This window comes from Parambassis ranga, chromosome 3 (genome assembly GCF_900634625.1).
Source record: "Parambassis ranga chromosome 3, fParRan2.1, whole genome shotgun sequence".
Lineage (NCBI taxonomy): Eukaryota > Metazoa > Chordata > Actinopteri > Ambassidae > Parambassis > Parambassis ranga.
Window position 1 is genome coordinate 25,030,119 of NC_041024.1, and position 20,889 is coordinate 25,051,007.

Here is a 20,889-nt window from a genome sequence, read left to right on the forward strand (position 1 = left end):
TCAGGAACGTGGAATAAATGTGACAGAAGAAGAGGCCCAGAGATTCAGAGGTAAGTTAATTTTATCATTTGATTGAGCTGGAAAGTTGTTTTTTTTAATAAACCAGTTACGGAATTGCTTTATCAATTAGCATTAGCATTGACCTTGTCTAAAAAATTGAATTGGCCTACTAAAGTCAGAAATCAAATCTATAAAGTAACAGGGTAACATGACCAAAGATATGATTTTGAGACAATGTCTTGTGACATGTAAAGTAACGTTTTATTGGCTTTTTTGGTTGCTGGAAAAAAAACGATTTTGCTAATGCTAATTGTTAGGTAGCTAATGTTAGCTAAAAATCGCTGACATCATTGCCTGGCTAGTTGACATACGTAGGGACGATCCATAAATGGAGGTTCTTGAGCAGAGCTCTTTAGTGCGCCAGTTTTGGTCGCATATGCCAGTGAATATGTTTTTTTCGCGATTGTCAGATTAAAACAGAATCTGTTTTAACGCGGAATACTGCGGAATTTGGCATAATTTGCAATGCTGTTTTCGTGTGGAAGAGGAACCCTCGTTTGGGTGCACGATGGGAAGCAAATCCGGGTGACACAGCAAGCCCCTTCCACAGACTGAGCCCCTCCCGCTTCATAACTATGCAAGCACCGTGAAGTGTCTGTCGGCTCTGCCTTCGTCGAGGAAAAAAGCAAAACTTCGTGCTAACCCCTCCATACACCGCCTAGTACAATGGTAATAGCTCTGATAGGTGGAACACTTGAAGAGAGAGTAGCTCACACTGTTCTCGTCGCTTGCATCGTTGCGTGTTTGTGTATGTATGTTGGAGGGTAAATTATTGGAGGAGTGAGAGCCCTTACGGTTCATACAAGATCTTTAAACAACGCGCACGTTTTTGGGCCATGACAGCAAAGCTGCTGCGCGCTGTGTTGATCTCAATCACGATCAAGGCGCGCTGCCTCCTTACTTTACCTTACGTGAATGACTGTCTGCTAACATAAGTCCATCCGTTAATGTCGAGGTCATTCACATTAGAATACAGTATCAAAACTTTGCTTGCTAGTTTTATGAGTTAAAATACTTGGTAAAAAACGGGGGACGTTATTTTTGATTGCCTTTTATCATCATCCTAATGGGTCAGAGCATCGTGGACTGTCAGTATAATGTGTGTGAGGCTAAACTGTCTACCTCTACTGATAGACTTAATAAAAAGAACAGCAGGTGAAGGTTACATTTAGTAAGGGAGACACAGCTGATAAAGCTGAGGGGACAGAGGCAAAGAGAGGGTGAGGAAGATGAGAGAGAAAGAGAAGCCATTGTACACTGTATTGTATAAAACACCTAAAATGTTTACGTTTTTATGCTTTGAAAAATAACTGTCTCTCCCTCCCTCCTCTGTTGTTTTCAGACAATGAAGTGGATGGAGAAACAATAGAGTGTGGCTTGACAGACAACATGATAGCATTCCTTTTTTCTGGATCATTTAAAAAACAGGCCAAATTCAACAAATTTGTTAAGGAACTGAAGGATGACGTTGTCACACTAACTTTACAACCAGTACCTGAAGAGTTTTATGTACAACCTTTGGCTGAAGAGAGGTAAGTTTTGTATAAATAAATAATACTTGACTGACACCTGATTGGCTCCATATCAAATTTATACAAGATTGTTGGTAGATTAAATATACCATATTCCACTACTAATGTGTTGGTAACATAAGTTCCTCTCCCTTTCCCATCCTATGTCAGAAATCAGGCAAATAGGAGACTTCCTGCTGTTTTCGTGATTCCTCCTTTTCCTAGAGACATTCAGACCAGGCTTGATAACAAGGAAGCATGTCAGAAGTCATCCAGAGATCGACATAAGATAATTCGTGTTCTCCATGAAGCAATGTTAGAATACACAATGTGAGTCATAAATGTCCACAATTTAGAAGTAGCCCATATATTTGTTATAGTGTCACTGTCAGTGCTATAAGTATATACTTCAAACTGTTGAGTTGTAGAGGCAGATTTGCTCCTAACAGGAAGATCAAGGCACATCCATGATGAAAGACACTTGTGACTTTTAAACAGTAGTTATATGGCAAAGTATTCATAACACTATTCTTTTTTTTTTTAATCACAGGTATCCTACTAATGCGGAATATGTGCAAGTAGTTAAAGCACTTATTATGAAGTACCCTTTTCTCATGGATATGGAGGGAAATGGCTATGTAAGTTACAATGTTTTAATTCAGTAATGCTTGCATGTTAATCTAATTACATTTAATTGAGTTATCATTCTTTTACTTTTTCATATTAGGATACCTGGCATCAATCCCTCAAACGCAAATTCAAAGCGGAGCGTGCACCTTTGATTCACAACGACGAGGTGAAAAGAAGTAAGGAAAAATTTGGGAACAGAGGGTCAAGAGGGTCCACGGAAACTGCAGGAACCTGTCCCAGACCTGTGTCAGAGGTGGGTGGATTCATGTAGCTAAGTTATTGTGCACAAATGGAAATTCGTTTGTATTATTTGTCAACAACAGGTTTCTTATGCTGACTTACATTGTGGGGTCCATGGACATCTATGCCAGTGAATTTTAAAGGACAATGAATTGGTGTTTTTGTTTGTTGTGTTTTTTTTTTATTCCAGCAGGTGCCTGCTGTAATTGGTGAGGATGCAACCTCTATTGAGAGGCATGTGCATGATCTACATATGCAGTATGAAAAGATACAACCAGACAACTCTGTGGTCAAAGACCGGATGCAGCGTACTTTTGTATGGCGTCGAAAAGAGATCACGGATGGCATGAAAGTTGAGGATGTACTGAGGAAATACCCTTTTTTGGGAACACCTTCAGGCGTAAGTGATACAAAATCATATCACTTGGAATGCTAAAAACTAATGTAACTCTATGAAATACAGTTAAAATGCAATAGTTTTTAGTTTTTACTGGCCTTGTGCATGAATGTTTAGATTACTTGGTTAAATGAGCAATGAATTTCCCCTTATTGTTAACTCTTTCAGCTGTGGGAAGAGGTTGACAGAATCCATCCATCTGCTGTGAACCTGTGCCATCGCTTGAAAGAGGGCTTTACCTGCATAGTACCAAAAGTGATCAAGCTGGTGGAAGGAAAATCCACATTGGCCAAAATTTACTCTGAACTTAGGGAGGAACTGCTGGCAGAACAACTACCAGGTATTCTCCTGTTATTTTCTTTTTGTTATGTTCTTTTTGTGCCTACGAGTAATTAATGTTTTTTTTTTAACTCACTTACTTAAAAAAATATTAATGTTAATTTACTAAGATCTACTAAACTGACTTTAAAGGCATTTCATTGTCTCTTACAGAAGTTGACTTTCGTGCAGCGCTAGTCATGCTTCCTCTCATCTTTAAAGAAAAGGTGGACCACTTCATTTCAGTAGGACAGGTAATATTGCCCTTCTGTTTTAAAGCAGGTTTACAAAGTGCTTTTCTAATCGCTATGCTTTCATATTTTTGGATAAATTATGAAGAAGGTTTAAAACTTTGATCATGAAGCTGTATCTGTTTAATTAATCTGTTTCACCACTGTTTTGACATTTTTTGCAGCGTGTTAGTTGGAGTCCCTATCCAACTGTACAACTGGGAGACAGTGACTGGAAAATGGCCTCTGCCAGGAAGGTTCCCATTTCAGTCAGGGTGGATGGTGTGGATCTGTGCCAAGGAACAGGAGTTGAAGAGGGGGTAATTGCAGCCTTCTGTGCCTACTTTGTTTTCAACCTGGCTTACCCACCCTACTTGAAGAAGACGCTGACCTTTCTCCAACGCACTATACTGAACATTACTGAGGTGGGTGACAAGGCCCTTCCAGTCACCATTACCAGAACAATCAATCTACTCTTCTAAATATGCCTCGACCATATAGATGTCCCAAGTGTAGAAGAACCACCTTCACCTTAATGAAACTGATTCAACATGTTGGTCTTATCCATGCACATGAATCCAACTTTAATATCAATTGTGGACTAAATGGCTGTAAGACATCTTTTAAATTGTATGAGTCTTACAGGCGTCATGTGTACCGTAAGCACAGGGAACATGTGCTACCTCAGAGCAACAGCAATGACACTGACCTAAACAATGGAAATGACACTGACCTAAACAATGGAAATGACACTGACCTAAACAATGGAAATGACACTGACCTATGTGAGGAGGATAACTTGGACAATGATTTGCAGCCTCAGGCAGATGTACCACCTACCATGGATGCACTATTTAGAAACTTTAAAGAAAATCTTTGCAGCTTCATTCTAAAATGTAGAGAAAAAAATAACATTCCACAGGCTGTCCAGCAGGAAATTTTAAATGATATAAATTTTCTATTTAGTTATTTTAAGGAAAATTACGATGCTTTTATTACATACCATCTTCAAGAAAATGGGTTCAGTATTTTGGAGTATCCTGAACTAAGAGATGTGATACAATCAAATGACTTTTTTGAAAAAGCATCAGCAGCTGTCAAATCACCATACATGTTGAAAGAACATTGTAAGTCTAAGCTAAATTTGGTTGAACCTGTGCATCACATTTTGAGGTCAGAAAGTGGACACAAAATAGGTACATATTCTTACGTGCCCATCACAAAGGTTTTGGCACACTACTGTTCACGTGAGGACATCTTTGATGAAATTCAGGCCAACAGGCATATGGAAAGAGACACTGAATACTTGAGCAACTTCTGTGATGGTAGTTACTTCATGGAACATCCCGTCTTCAAAGATAATCCAAATGCATTACGTCTTCATTTTTATGAAGATGAATTTGAAGTGACCAATCCTTTAGGCTCAAAGCGTACCAAGCATAAGCTATGTGCTTTCTACTATACTATAGGCAACCTTGATAACAAACATCAATCAAAGCTTAAGCATATTCATCTTGCTCTTTTAGTTCGTCAAACATTTGTGAAACGTTGTGGTTTACAAACTATTTTAAAACCCATGTTAGACGACCTTAAAAAACTTGAAAGAGATGGCATCACTATCACAGTTAATGGGATTGAGCAGACTTTATATGCTGCAATAGCAACATTTTCAGCCGATAACCTTTCGGCCCACATGTTAGGTGGGTTTACTATGTCGTTTAACTCACACAGAGTTTGCCGTTTTTGCATGGCAACTTACACAAATATCAAAGAAAAATTCAATGAGAGTGACTTTGTCTTGAGAAGCCCAGAGGCACACGAGTATCATCTGAAATCGTGTACCGAAAACCCTGAGCATAAAGTGACATATGGAGTAACTGGTCCTTCTCCTTTGAGTGAGTTAAGCTATTTTGATGTGACAAAGTCATTTCCACCTGATATAATGCATGACTTGTTAGAAGGAGTCATCCCACTTGTACTGAAACTAGTTGTGTGCCAAGCACACAAAGACAAACACATAACTATACAAGAAATCAACGAAGAACTGCAACATCTCAAAATTGGTCAAAATGACCAAAAAAACAAACCAGTACAACTGTCAGAGAGACTAATGCAGGGCTTAGGAATTTCAGGGTCTGCTGCTCAGAAATGGTGTCTTTTTAGGCTGTTGCCTCTTTTAATAGCACACCGCGTTCCACCTGGTTGCAGTTATTGGAATGTATTCCTGCTCTGTTGTGACATAGTTGATATAGTAACTGCCCCTAAAATCAAAAGAGAACATTTATCAGTTTTGAACTTGCTTGTTTGTGAATTTTTAACAAAACTTAAGGATGTTTTTGGCAATGTCATCACTCCAAAATGCCACTACATGACACATTACGCAAGACTTATAGCCATGTACGGCCCCCTAAGAAGGGTATGGTGCATGCGCTTTGAGGCAAAGCACCAATATTTCAAGACTGTTGCGAGTAGCTGCAGAAATTTTATTAATGTAGCAAAAACCTTAAGTGACAGGCACCAGATGCGGCAATGCTGGGAGTTTTCTCAAACCAACGTTCTTGATGAATTTGAGATTGTGATAGGGACAAGTACACATACCCTACTTTCATCGCTCCCACTTGGGCTACAGAGATGTCTTGTTGATATACAAGGAAGTGAGGATGCATTTAAAAACATGCAGCGTGTTTCAGGGGTCTTTGTTGACAGTGTAAAATATGCATGTAAAGATGTTTTCATTGTTGATTACTTGCATGCAGAGGATATTCCTCTTTTTTTCATGATCAAATATATTTTAAATGTTAACACACTGTGGTTTCTGTGTGGAAAGCTTCTTATCCCAACTGTTTATGATTCACACCTGCATGCATACAGAGTCAGTGTTGATCTGGAATGGAGTGTAATCAAACCAGGACAAGAAATGGACTTTCAGTCCCTTGACATGTACCATATTGAAGACAAGTTATATGTCACCCCGAGACATGTTTGAAGAAGAGATTTATAAATGTGAAAATCTGATTGTTTAATATGTTTTAATAACTTTTTCAAATCAATAAACTGGATAAAATATGTTTGGACCATTTTGTGTTGTTTTAGTACAAATTTGCCATCATAAGGTACAAATTGTTTGTCACTGGGGCAGTACCCATTAGAGACAAAATTTGTACCCTTTTCAGGGGTACATATTAGTCCCTAGTCCATTTAAGTCCATTTTTGTACCCCAGGGTGCATAAATGTCTCTATGAGGTACAAACAGGAAAGGTACAGAAATGTTCCCGGGTTAAGGGGTACAATACGTGTACCTTTGAGGGTACTGCCCCAGTGACAAGCCATTGGACCCTTAAAGGTACAAATTTAACACATTATTTCTGAGAGTGTGTATCAACCTCAGTATTCCTCATGTCATTGCTCTAGCTGCACAAAGTCAATTAGATCTATTTTAAATGTGTACAGTGGGGAAAAAAAGTATTTAGTCAGCCACCAATTGTGCAAGTTCTCCCACTTAAAAAGATGAGAGAGGCCTGTAATTTTCATCATATGTATACCTGAACTATGAGAGACAAAATAAGAAAAGAAAATGTAGAAAATCACATTGTAGGATTTTTAATGAATTAATTGGTAAATTCCTCAGTAAAAGAAGTATTTGGTCACCTACAAACAAGCAAGATTTCTGGCTCTCACAGACCTGTAACTTTTTCTTTAAGAGGCTCCTCTGTCCTCCACTCGTTACCTGTATTAATGGCATCTGTTTGGAGTCGTTATCAGTATAAAAGACACCTGTCCACAACCTCAAACAGTCACACTCCAAACTCCACTATGGCCAAGACCAAAGAGCTGTCAAAGGACACCAGAAACAAAATTGTAGACCTGCACCAGGCTGGGAAGACTGAATCTGCAATAGGTAAGCAGCTTGGTGTGAAGAAATCAACTGTGGGAGCAATTATTAGAAAATGGAAGACATATAAGACCACTGATAATCTCCCTCGATCTGGGGCTCCACGCAAGATCTCACCCCGTGAGGTCAAAATGATCATCAGAACTGTGAGCAAAAATCCCAGAACCACACGGGGGGACCTAGTGAATGACCTCCGGAGAGCTGGGACCAAAGTAACAAAAGCTACCATCAGTAACACACTGCGCCGCCAGGGACTCAAATCCTGCAGTGCCAGACGTGTCCCCCTGCTTAAACCAGTACATATCCAGGCCCGTTTGAAGTTTGCTAGAGAGCATTTGGATGATCCAGAAGAGGATTGGGAGACTGTCATATGGTCAGATGAAACCAAAATAGAACTTTTTGGTAAAAACTCAACTTGTCGTGTTTGGAGGAGAAAGAATGCTGAGTTGCATCCGAAGAACACCATACCTACTGTGAAGCATGGGGGTGGAAACATCATGCTTTGGGGCTGTTTTTCTGCAAAGGGACCTGGACGACTGATCCGTGTAAATGAAAGAATGAATGGGGCCATGTATCGTGAGATTTTGAGTGAAAACCTCCTTCCATCAGCAAGGGCATTGAAGATGAAACGTGGCTGGGTCTTTCAACATGACAATGATCCCAAACACACCGCCCGGGCAACAAAGGAGTGGCTTCGTAAGAAGCATTTCAAGGTCCTGGAGTGGCCTAGCCAGTCTCCAGATCTCAACCCCATAGAAAATCTTTGGAGGGAGTTGAAAGTCCGTGTTACCCAGCGTCAGCCCCAAAACATTACTGCTCTAGAGGAGATCTGCATGGAGGAATGGGCCAAAATACCAGCAAAAGTGTGTGAAAACCTTGTGAAGACTTACAGAAAACGTTTGACCTCTGTCATTGCCAACAAAGGGTATATAACAAAGTATTGAGATGACATTTTGTTATTGACCAAATACTTATTTTCCACCATAATTTGCAAATAAATTCTTTAAAAATCCTACAATGTGATTTTCTGGATTTTTGTTTCTCATTTTGTCTCTCATAATTGAGGTATACCTGTGATGAAAATTACAGGGCTCTCTCATCTTTTTAAATAGGAGAACTTGCACAATTGGTGGCTGACTAAATACTTTTTTTCCCCACTGTATGTGAAATCTAACCAATAAAGTTTTCTAAACGACATGCTGCTGCAGGGTGCTGGAGGTGACTTGGGTCCATTAATGCTGCAGTCCATGGAAAGTGCAGTAGTAAAATACTACATTAATCTTTTCTGTTCCAATAATTACTGTCCATGTACAGTGGGGAAAAAAAGTATTTAGTCAGCCACCAATTGTGCAAGTTCTCCCACTTAAAAAGATGAGAGAGGCCTGTAATTTTCATCATATGTATACCTGAACTATGAGAGACAAAATAAGAAAAGAAAATGTAGAAAATCACATTGTAGGATTTTTAATGAATTAATTGGTACATTCCTCAGTAAAAGAAGTATTTGGTCACCTACAAACAAGCAAGATTTCTGGCTCTCACAGACCTGTAACTTTTTCTTTAAGAGGCTCCTCTGTCCTCCACTCGTTACCTGTATTAATGGCATCTGTTTGGAGTCGTTATCAGTATAAAAGACACCTGTCCACAACCTCAAACAGTCACACTCCAAACTCCACTATGGCCAAGACCAAAGAGCTGTCAAAGGACACCAGAAACAAAATTGTAGACCTGCACCAGGCTGGGAAGACTGAATCTGCAATAGGTAAGCAGCTTGGTGTGAAGAAATCAACTGTGGGAGCAATTATTAGAAAATGGAAGACATATAAGACCACTGATAATCTCCCTCGATCTGGGGCTCCACGCAAGATCTCACCCCGTGGGGTCAAAATGATCACCAGAACTGTGAGCAAAAATCCCAGAACCACACGGGGGGACCTAGTGAATGACCTCCGGAGAGCTGGGACCAAAGTAACAAAAGCTACCATCAGTAACACACTGCGCCGCCAGGGACTCAAATCCTGCAGTGCCAGACGTGTCCCCCTGCTTAAACCAGTACATATCCAGGCCCGTTTGAAGTTTGCTAGAGAGCATTTGGATGATCCAGAAGAGGATTGGGAGAATGTCATATGGTCAGATGAAACCAAAATAGAACTTTTTGGTAAAAACTCAACTTGTCGTGTTTGGAGGAGAAAGAATGCTGAGTTGCATCCGAAGAACACCATACCTACTGTGAAGCATGGGGGTGGAAACATCATGCTTTGGGGCTGTTTTTCTGCAAAGGGACCTGGACGACTGATCCGTGTAAATGAAAGAATGAATGGGGCCATGTATCGTGAGATTTTGAGTGAAAACCTCCTTCCATCAGCAAGGGCATTGAAGATGAAACGTGGCTGGGTCTTTCAACATGACAATGATCCCAAACACACCGCCCGGGCAACAAAGGAGTGGCTTCGTAAGAAGCATTTCAAGGTCCTGGAGTGGCCTAGCCAGTCTCCAGATCTCAACCCCATAGAAAATCTTTGGAGGAAGTTGAAAGTCCGTGTTACCCAGCGTCAGCCCCAAAACATTACTGCTCTAGAGGAGATCTGCATGGAGGAATGGGCCAAAATACCAGCAAAAGTGTGTGAAAACCTTGTGAAGACTTACAGAAAACGTTTGACCTCTGTCATTGCCAACAAAGGGTATATAACAAAGTATTGAGATGACATTTTGTTATTAACCAAATACTTATTTTCCACCATAATTTGCAAATAAATTCTTTAAAAATCCTACAATGTGATTTTCTGGATTTTTGTTTCTCATTTTGTCTCTCATAGTTGAGGTATACCTGTGATGAAAATTACAGGGCTCTCTCATCTTTTTAAATAGGAGAACTTGCACAATTGGTGGCTGACTAAATACTTTTTTTCCCCACTGTATGTGAAATCTAACCAATAAAGTTTTCTAAACGACATGCTGCTGCAGGGTGCTGGAGGTGACTTGGGTCCATTAATGCTGCAGTCCATGGAAAGTGCAGTAGTAAAATACTACATTAATCTTTTCTGTTCCAATAATTACTGTCCATGTACAGTGGGGAAAAAAAGTATTTAGTCAGCCACCAATTGTGCAAGTTCTCCCACTTAAAAAGATGAGAGAGGCCTGTAATTTTCATCATATGTATACCTGAACTATGAGAGACAAAATAAGAAAAGAAAATGTAGAAAATCACATTGTAGGATTTTTAATGAATTAATTGGTACATTCCTCAGTAAAAGAAGTATTTGGTCACCTACAAACAAGCAAGATTTCTGGCTCTCACAGACCTGTAACTTTTTCTTTAAGAGGCTCCTCTGTCCTCCACTCGTTACCTGTATTAATGGCATCTGTTTGGAGTCGTTATCAGTATAAAAGACACCTGTCCACAACCTCAAACAGTCACACTCCAAACTCCACTATGGCCAAGACCAAAGAGCTGTCAAAGGACACCAGAAACAAAATTGTAGACCTGCACCAGGCTGGGAAGACTGAATCTGCAATAGGTAAGCAGCTTGGTGTGAAGAAATCAACTGTGGGAGCAATTATTAGAAAATGGAAGACATATAAGACCACTGATAATCTCCCTCGATCTGGGGCTCCACGCAAGATCTCACCCCGTGGGGTCAAAATGATCACCAGAACTGTGAGCAAAAATCCCAGAACCACACGGGGGGACCTAGTGAATGACCTCCGGAGAGCTGGGACCAAAGTAACAAAAGCTACCATCAGTAACACACTGCGCCGCCAGGGACTCAAATCCTGCAGTGCCAGACGTGTCCCCCTGCTTAAACCAGTACATATCCAGGCCCGTTTGAAGTTTGCTAGAGAGCATTTGGATGATCCAGAAGAGGATTGGGAGAATGTCATATGGTCAGATGAAACCAAAATAGAACTTTTTGGTAAAAACTCAACTTGTCGTGTTTGGAGGAGAAAGAATGCTGAGTTGCATCCGAAGAACACCATACCTACTGTGAAGCATGGGGGTGGAAACATCATGCTTTGGGGCTGTTTTTCTGCAAAGGGACCTGGACGACTGATCCGTGTAAATGAAAGAATGAATGGGGCCATGTATCGTGAGATTTTGAGTGAAAACCTCCTTCCATCAGCAAGGGCATTGAAGATGAAACGTGGCTGGGTCTTTCAACATGACAATGATCCCAAACACACCGCCCGGGCAACAAAGGAGTGGCTTCGTAAGAAGCATTTCAAGGTCCTGGAGTGGCCTAGCCAGTCTCCAGATCTCAACCCCATAGAAAATCTTTGGAGGAAGTTGAAAGTCCGTGTTACCCAGCGTCAGCCCCAAAACATTACTGCTCTAGAGGAGATCTGCATGGAGGAATGGGCCAAAATACCAGCAAAAGTGTGTGAAAACCTTGTGAAGACTTACAGAAAACGTTTGACCTCTGTCATTGCCAACAAAGGGTATATAACAAAGTATTGAGATGACATTTTGTTATTAACCAAATACTTATTTTCCACCATAATTTGCAAATAAATTCTTTAAAAATCCTACAATGTGATTTTCTGGATTTTTGTTTCTCATTTTGTCTCTCATAGTTGAGGTATACCTGTGATGAAAATTACAGGGCTCTCTCATCTTTTTAAATAGGAGAACTTGCACAATTGGTGGCTGACTAAATACTTTTTTTCCCCACTGTATGTGAAATCTAACCAATAAAGTTTTCTAAACGACATGCTGCTGCAGGGTGCTGGAGGTGACTTGGGTCCATTAATGCTGCAGTCCATGGAAAGTGCAGTAGTAAAATACTACATTAATCTTTTCTGTTCCAATAATTACTGTCCATGTACAGTGGGGAAAAAAAGTATTTAGTCAGCCACCAATTGTGCAAGTTCTCCCACTTAAAAAGATGAGAGAGGCCTGTAATTTTCATCATATGTATACCTGAACTATGAGAGACAAAATAAGAAAAGAAAATGTAGAAAATCACATTGTAGGATTTTTAATGAATTAATTGGTACATTCCTCAGTAAAAGAAGTATTTGGTCACCTACAAACAAGCAAGATTTCTGGCTCTCACAGACGTGTAACTTTTTCTTTAAGAGGCTCCTCTGTCCTCCACTCGTTACCTGTATTAATGGCATCTGTTTGGAGTCGTTATCAGTATAAAAGACACCTGTCCACAACCTCAAACAGTCACACTCCAAACTCCACTATGGCCAAGACCAAAGAGCTGTCAAAGGACACCAGAAACAAAATTGTAGACCTGCACCAGGCTGGGAAGACTGAATCTGCAATAGGTAAGCAGCTTGGTGTGAAGAAATCAACTGTGGGAGCAATTATTAGAAAATGGAAGACATATAAGACCACTGATAATCTCCCTCGATCTGGGGCTCCACGCAAGATCTCACCCCGTGGGGTCAAAATGATCACCAGAACTGTGAGCAAAAATCCCAGAACCACACGGGGGGACCTAGTGAATGACCTCCGGAGAGCTGGGACCAAAGTAACAAAAGCTACCATCAGTAACACACTGCGCCGCCAGGGACTCAAATCCTGCAGTGCCAGACGTGTCCCCCTGCTTAAACCAGTACATATCCAGGCCCGTTTGAAGTTTGCTAGAGAGCATTTGGATGATCCAGAAGAGGATTGGGAGAATGTCATATGGTCAGATGAAACCAAAATAGAACTTTTTGGTAAAAACTCAACTTGTCGTGTTTGGAGGAGAAAGAATGCTGAGTTGCATCCGAAGAACACCATACCTACTGTGAAGCATGGGGGTGGAAACATCATGCTTTGGGGCTGTTTTTCTGCAAAGGGACCTGGACGACTGATCCGTGTAAATGAAAGAATGAATGGGGCCATGTATCGTGAGATTTTGAGTGAAAACCTCCTTCCATCAGCAAGGGCATTGAAGATGAAACGTGGCTGGGTCTTTCAACATGACAATGATCCCAAACACACCGCCCGGGCAACAAAGGAGTGGCTTCGTAAGAAGCATTTCAAGGTCCTGGAGTGGCCTAGCCAGTCTCCAGATCTCAACCCCATAGAAAATCTTTGGAGGAAGTTGAAAGTCCGTGTTACCCAGCGTCAGCCCCAAAACATTACTGCTCTAGAGGAGATCTGCATGGAGGAATGGGCCAAAATACCAGCAAAAGTGTGTGAAAACCTTGTGAAGACTTACAGAAAACTTTGACCTCTGTCATTGCCAACAAAGGGTATATAACAAAGTATTGAGATGACATTTTGTTATTAACCAAATACTTATTTTCCACCATAATTTGCAAATAAATTCTTTAAAAATCCTACAATGTGATTTTCTGGATTTTTGTTTCTCATTTTGTCTCTCATAGTTGAGGTATACCTGTGATGAAAATTACAGGGCTCTCTCATCTTTTTAAATAGGAGAACTTGCACAATTGGTGGCTGACTAAATACTTTTTTTCCCCACTGTATGTGAAATCTAACCAATAAAGTTTTCTAAACGACATGCTGCTGCAGGGTGCTGGAGGTGACTTGGGTCCATTAATCCAAATCCAAATCCAAATTCGAGATGGAGCTCTCTACAGAGGAGCTCCTTCAAAAGCTTCAGGAACGTGGAATAAATGTGACAGAAGAAGAGGCCCAGAGATTCAGAGGTAAGTTAATTTTATCATTTGATTGAGCTGGAAAGTTGTTTTTTTTAATAAACCAGTTACGGAATTGCTTTATCAATTAGCATTAGCATTGACCTTGTCTAAAAAATTGAATTGGCCTACTAAAGTCAGAAATCAAATCTATAAAGTAACAGGGTAACATGACCAAAGATATGATTTTGAGACAATGTCTTGTGACATGTAAAGTAACGTTTTATTGGCTTTTTTGGTTGCTGGAAAAAAAAACGATTTTGCTAATGCTAATTGTTAGGTAGCTAATGTTAGCTAAAAATCGCTGACATCATTGCCTGGCTAGTTGACATACGTAGGGACGATCCATAAATGGAGGTTCTTGAGCAGAGCTCTTTAGTGCGCCAGTTTTGGTCGCATATGCCAGTGAATATGTTTTTTTCGCGATTGTCAGATTAAAACAGAATCTGTTTTAACGCGGAATACTGCGGAATTTGGCATAATTTGCAATGCTGTTTTCGTGTGGAAGAGGAACCCTCGTTTGGGTGCACGATGGGAAGCAAATCCGGGTGACACAGCAAGCCCCTTCCACAGACTGAGCCCCTCCCGCTTCATAACTATGCAAGCACCGTGAAGTGTCTGTCGGCTCTGCCTTCGTCGAGGAAAAAAAGCAAAACTTCGCGCTAACCCCTCCATACACCGCCTAGTACAATGGTAATAGCTCTGATAGGTGGAACACTTGAAGAGAGAGTAGCTCACACTGTTCTCGTCGCTTGCATCGTTGCGTGTTTGTGTATGTATGTTGGAGGGTAAATTATTGGAGGAGTGAGAGCCCTTACGGTTCATACAAGATCTTTAAACAACGCGCACGTTTTTGGGCCATGACAGCAAAGCTGCTGCGCGCTGTGTTGATCTCAATCACGATCAAGGCGCGCTGCCTCCTTACTTTACCTTACGTGAATGACTGTCTGCTAACATAAGTCCATCCGTTAATGTCGAGGTCATTCACATTAGAATACAGTATCAAAACTTTGCTTGCTAGTTTTATGAGTTAAAATACTTGGTAAAAAACGGGGGACGTTATTTTTGATTGCCTTTTATCATCATCCTAATGGGTCAGAGCATCGTGGACTGTCAGTATAATGTGTGTGAGGCTAAACTGTCTACCTCTACTGATAGACTTAATAAAAAGAACAGCAGGTGAAGGTTACATTTAGTAAGGGAGACACAGCTGATAAAGCTGAGGGGACAGAGGCAAAGAGAGGGTGAGGAAGATGAGAGAGAAAGAGAAGCCATTGTACACTGTATTGTATAAAACACCTAAAATGTTTACGTTTTTATGCTTTGAAAAATAACTGTCTCTCCCTCCCTCCTCTGTTGTTTTCAGACAATGAAGTGGATGGAGAAACAATAGAGTGTGGCTTGACAGACAACATGATAGCATTCCTTTTTTCTGGATCATTTAAAAAACAGGCCAAATTCAACAAATTTGTTAAGGAACTGAAGGATGACGTTGTCACACTAACTTTACAACCAGTACCTGAAGAGTTTTATGTACAACCTTTGGCTGAAGAGAGGTAAGTTTTGTATAAATAAATAATACTTGACTGACACCTGATTGACTCCATATCAAATTTATACAAGATTGTTGGTAGATTAAATATACCATATTCCACTACTAATGTGTTGGTAACATAAGTTCCTCTCCCTTTCCCATCCTATGTCAGAAATCAGGCAAATAGGAGACTTCCTGCTGTTTTCGTGATTCCTCCTTTTCCTAGAGACATTCAGACCAGGCTTGATAACAAGGAAGCATGTCAGAAGTCATCCAGAGATCGACATAAGATAATTCGTGTTCTCCATGAAGCAATGTTAGAATACACAATGTGAGTCATAAATGTCCACAATTTAGAAGTAGCCCATATATTTGTTATAGTGTCACTGTCAGTGCTATAAGTATATACTTCAAACTGTTGAGTTGTAGAGGCAGATTTGCTCCTAACAGGAAGATCAAGGCACATCCATGATGAAAGACACTTGTGACTTTTAAACAGTAGTTATATGGCAAAGTATTCATAACACTATTCTTTTTTTTTTTTAATCACAGGTATCCTACTAATGCGGAATATGTGCAAGTAGTTAAAGCACTTATTATGAAGTACCCTTTTCTCATGGATATGGAGGGAAATGGCTATGTAAGTTACAATGTTTTAATTCAGTAATGCTTGCATGTTAATCTAATTACATTTAATTGAGTTATCATTCTTTTACTTTTTCATATTAGGATACCTGGCATCAATCCCTCAAACGCAAATTCAAAGCGGAGCGTGCACCTTTGATTCACAACGACGAGGTGAAAAGAAGTAAGGAAAAATTTGGGAACAGAGGGTCAAGAGGGTCCACGGAAACTGCAGGAACCTGTCCCAGACCTGTGTCAGAGGTGGGTGGATTCATGTAGCTAAGTTATTGTGCACAAATGGAAATTCGTTTGTATTATTTGTCAACAACAGGTTTCTTATGCTGACTTACATTGTGGGGTCCATGGACATCTATGCCAGTGAATTTTAAAGGACAATGAATTGGTGTTTTTGTTTGTTGTGTTTTTTTTTTATTCCAGCAGGTGCCTGCTGTAATTGGTGAGGATGCAACCTCTATTGAGAGGCATGTGCATGATCTACATATGCAGTATGAAAAGATACAACCAGACAACTCTGTGGTCAAAGACCGGATGCAGCGTACTTTTGTATGGCGTCGAAAAGAGATCACGGATGGCATGAAAGTTGAGGATGTACTGAGGAAATACCCTTTTTGGGAACACCTTCAGGCGTAAGTGATACAAAATCATATCACTTGGAATGCTAAAAACTAATGTAACTCTATGAAATACAGTTAAAATGCAATAGTTTTTAGTTTTTACTGGCCTTGTGCATGAATGTTTAGATTACTTGGTTAAATGAGCAATGAATTTCCCCTTATTGTTAACTCTTTCAGCTGTGGGAAGAGGTTGACAGAATCCATCCATCTGCTGTGAACCTGTGCCATCGCTTGAAAGAGGGCTTTACCTGCATAGTACCAAAAGTGATCAAGCTGGTGGAAGGAAAATCCACATTGGCCAAAATTTACTCTGAACTTAGGGAGGAACTGCTGGCAGAACAACTACCAGGTATTCTCCTGTTATTTCTTTTTGTTATGTTCTTTTTGTGCCTACGAGTAATTAATGTTTTTTTTTTAACTCACTTACTTAAAAAAATATTAATGTTAATTTACTAAGATCTACTAAACTGACTTTAAAGGCATTTCATTGTCTCTTACAGAAGTTGACTTTCGTGCAGCGCTAGTCATGCTTCCTCTCATCTTTAAAGAAAAGGTGGACCACTTCATTTCAGTAGGACAGGTAATATTGCCCTTCTGTTTTAAAGCAGGTTTACAAAGTGCTTTTCTAATCGCTATGCTTTCATATTTTTGGATAAATTATGAAGAAGGTTTAAAACTTTGATCATGAAGCTGTATCTGTTTAATTAATCTGTTTCACCACTGTTTTGACATTTTTTGCAGCGTGTTAGTTGGAGTCCCTATCCAACTGTACAACTGGGAGACAGTGACTGGAAAATGGCCTCTGCCAGGAAGGTTCCCATTTCAGTCAGGGTGGATGGTGTGGATCTGTGCCAAGGAACAGGAGTTGAAGAGGGGGTAATTGCAGCCTTCTGTGCCTACTTTGTTTTCAACCTGGCTTACCCACCCTACTTGAAGAAGACGCTGACCTTTCTCCAACGCACTATACTGAACATTACTGAGGTGGGTGACAAGGCCCTTCCAGTCACCATTACCAGAACAATCAATCTACTCTTCTAAATATGCCTCGACCATATAGATGTCCCAAGTGTAGAAGAACCACCTTCACCTTAATGAAACTGATTCAACATGTTGGTCTTATCCATGCACATGAATCCAACTTTAATATCAATTGTGGACTAAATGGCTGTAAGACATCTTTTAAATTGTATGAGTCTTACAGGCGTCATGTGTACCGTAAGCACAGGGAACATGTGCTACCTCAGAGCAACAGCAATGACACTGACCTAAACAATGGAAATGACACTGACCTAAACAATGGAAATGACACTGACCTAAACAATGGAAATGACACTGACCTATGTGAGGAGGATAACTTGGACAATGATTTGCAGCCTCAGGCAGATGTACCACCTACCATGGATGCACTATTTAGAAACTTTAAAGAAAATCTTTGCAGCTTCATTCTAAAATGTAGAGAAAAAAATAACATTCCACAGGCTGTCCAGCAGGAAATTTTAAATGATATAAATTTTCTATTTAGTTATTTTAAGGAAAATTACGATGCTTTTATTACATACCATCTTCAAGAAAATGGGTTCAGTATTTTGGAGTATCCTGAACTAAGAGATGTGATACAATCAAATGACTTTTTCAAAAAGCATCAGCAGCTGTCAAATCACCATACATGTTGAAAGAACATTGTAAGTCTAAGCTAAATTTGGTTGAACCTGTGCATCACATTTTGAGGTCAGAAAGTGGACACAAAATAGGTACATATTCTTACGTGCCCATCACAAAGGTTTTGGCACACTACTGTTCACGTGAGGACATCTTTGATGAAATTCAGGCCAACAGGCATATGGAAAGAGACACTGAATACTTGAGCAACTTCTGTGATGGTAGTTACTTCATGGAACATCCCGTCTTCAAAGATAATCCAAATGCATTACGTCTTCATTTTTATGAAGATGAATTTGAAGTGACCAATCCTTTAGGCTCAAAGCGTACCAAGCATAAGCTATGTGCTTTCTACTATACTATAGGCAACCTTGATAACAAACATCAATCAAAGCTTAAGCATATTCATCTTGCTCTTTTAGTTCGTCAAACATTTGTGAAACGTTGTGGTTTACAAACTATTTTAAAACCCATGTTAGACGACCTTAAAAAACTTGAAAGAGATGGCATCACTATCACAGTTAATGGGATTGAGCAGACTTTATATGCTGCAATAGCAACATTTTCAGCCGATAACCTTTCGGCCCACATGTTAGGTGGGTTTACTATGTCGTTTAACTCACACAGAGTTTGTCGTTTTTGCATGGCAACTTACACAATATCAAAGAAAAATTCAATGAGAGTGACTTTGTCTTGAGAAGCCCAGAGGCACACGAGTATCATCTGAAATCGTTGTACCGAAAACCCTGAGCATAAAGTGACATATGGAGTAACTGGTCCTTCTCCTTTGAGTGAGTTAAGCTATTTTGATGTGACAAAGTCATTTCCACCTGATATAATGCATGACTTGTTAGAAGGAGTCATCCCACTTGTACTGAAACTAGTTGTGTGCCAAGCACACAAAGACAAACACATAACTATACAAGAAATCAACGAAGAACTGCAACATCTCAAAATTGGTCAAAATGACCAAAAAAACAAACCAGTACAACTGTCAGAGAGACTAATGCAGGGCTTAGGAATTTCAGGGTCTGCTGCTCAGAAATGGTGTCTTTTTAGGCTGTTGCCTCTTTTAATAGCACACCGCGTTCCACCTGGTTGCAGTTATTGGAATGTATTCCTGCTCTGTTGTGACATAGTTGATATAGTAACTGCCCCTAAATCAAAAGAGAACATTTATCAGTTTTGAACTTGCTTGTTTGTGAATTTTTAACAAAACTTAAGGATGTTTTTGGCAATGTCATCACTCCAAAATGCCACTACATGACACATTACGCAAGACTTATAGCCATGTACGGCCCCCTAAGAAGGGTATGGTGCATGCGCTTTGAGGCAAAGCACCAATATTTCAAGACTGTTGCGAGTAGCTGCAGAAATTTTATTAATGTAGCAAAAACCTTAAGTGACAGGCACCAGATGCGGCAATGCTGGGAGTTTTCTCAAACCAACGTTCTTGATGAATTTGAGATTGTGATAGGGACAAGTACACATACCCTACTTTCATCGCTCCCACTTGGGCTACAGAGATGTCTTGTTGATATACAAGGAAGTGAGGATGCATTTAAAAACATGCAGCGTGTTTCAGGGGTCTTTGTTGACAGTGTAAAATATGCATGTAAAGATGTTTTCATTGTTGATTACTTGCATGCAGAGGATATTCCTCTTTTTTTCATGATCAAATATATTTTAAATGTTAACACACTGTGGTTTCTGTGTGGAAAGCTTCTTATCCCAACTGTTTATGATTCACACCTGCATGCATACAGAGTCAGTGTTGATCTGGAATGGAGTGTAATCAAACCAGGACAAGAAATGGACTTTCAGTCCCTTGACATGTACCATATTGAAGACAAGTTATATGTCACCCCGAGACATGTTTGAAGAAGAGATTTATAAATGTGAAAATCTGATTGTTTAATATGTTTTAATAACTTTTTCAAATCAATAAACTGGATAAAATATGTTTGGACCATTTTGTGTTGTTTTAGTACAAATTTGCCATCATAAGGTACAAATTGTTTGTCACTGGGGCAGTACCCATTAGAGACAAAATTTGTACCCTTTTCAGGGGTACATATTAGTCCCTAGTCCATTTAAGTCCATTTTTGTACCCCAGGGTGCATAAATGTCTCTATGAGGTACAAACAGGAAAGGTACAGAAATGTTCCCGGGTTAAGGGGTACAATACGTGTACCTTTGAGGGTACTGCCCCAGTGACAAGCCATTGGACCCTTAAAGGTACAAATTTAACACATTATTTCTGAGAGTGTGTATCAACCTCAGTATTCCTCATGTCATTGCTCTAGCTGCACAAAGTCAATTAGATCTATTTTAAATGTGTACAGTGGGGAAAAAAAGTATTTAGTCAGCCACCAATTGTGCAAGTTCTCCCACTTAAAAAGATGAGAGAGGCCTGTAATTTTCATCATATGTATACCTGAACTATGAGAGACAAATAAGAAAAGAAAATGTAGAAAATCACATTGTAGGATTTTTAATGAATTAATTGGTAAATTCCTCAGTAAAAGAAGTATTTGGTCACCTACAAACAAGCAAGAT

General features: G+C 39.8%; 2 protein-coding genes across 2 annotated transcripts; both read left to right on the forward strand.

The window, feature by feature from the left end:
• Nucleotides 1–57: 57 nt before the first annotated feature.
• Nucleotides 58–6,352, forward strand: LOC114433896 (uncharacterized). The gene is made up of 9 exons (XM_028402681.1): nt 58–808; nt 1,403–1,592; nt 1,743–1,901; nt 2,122–2,209; nt 2,299–2,454; nt 2,632–2,841; nt 3,007–3,178; nt 3,331–3,410; nt 3,572–6,352. Exons 1-9 carry the CDS (start codon nt 727–729, stop codon nt 3,866–3,868), a joined length of 1,434 nt encoding a protein of 477 aa, XP_028258482.1. The 5' UTR covers nt 58–726; the 3' UTR covers nt 3,869–6,352.
• A 7,393-nt stretch (nt 6,353–13,745) lies between these two features.
• On the forward strand, nt 13,746–18,221 carry LOC114433899 (uncharacterized). The gene is made up of 8 exons (XM_028402683.1): nt 13,746–13,890; nt 15,245–15,434; nt 15,585–15,743; nt 15,965–16,052; nt 16,142–16,297; nt 16,849–17,020; nt 17,172–17,251; nt 17,413–18,221. The coding sequence occupies exons 1-8, from the start codon at nt 13,806–13,808 to the stop codon at nt 17,707–17,709; spliced, it is 1,227 nt and encodes a 408-aa protein (XP_028258484.1). The 5' UTR covers nt 13,746–13,805; the 3' UTR covers nt 17,710–18,221.
• Nucleotides 18,222–20,889: the final 2,668 nt, after the last annotated feature.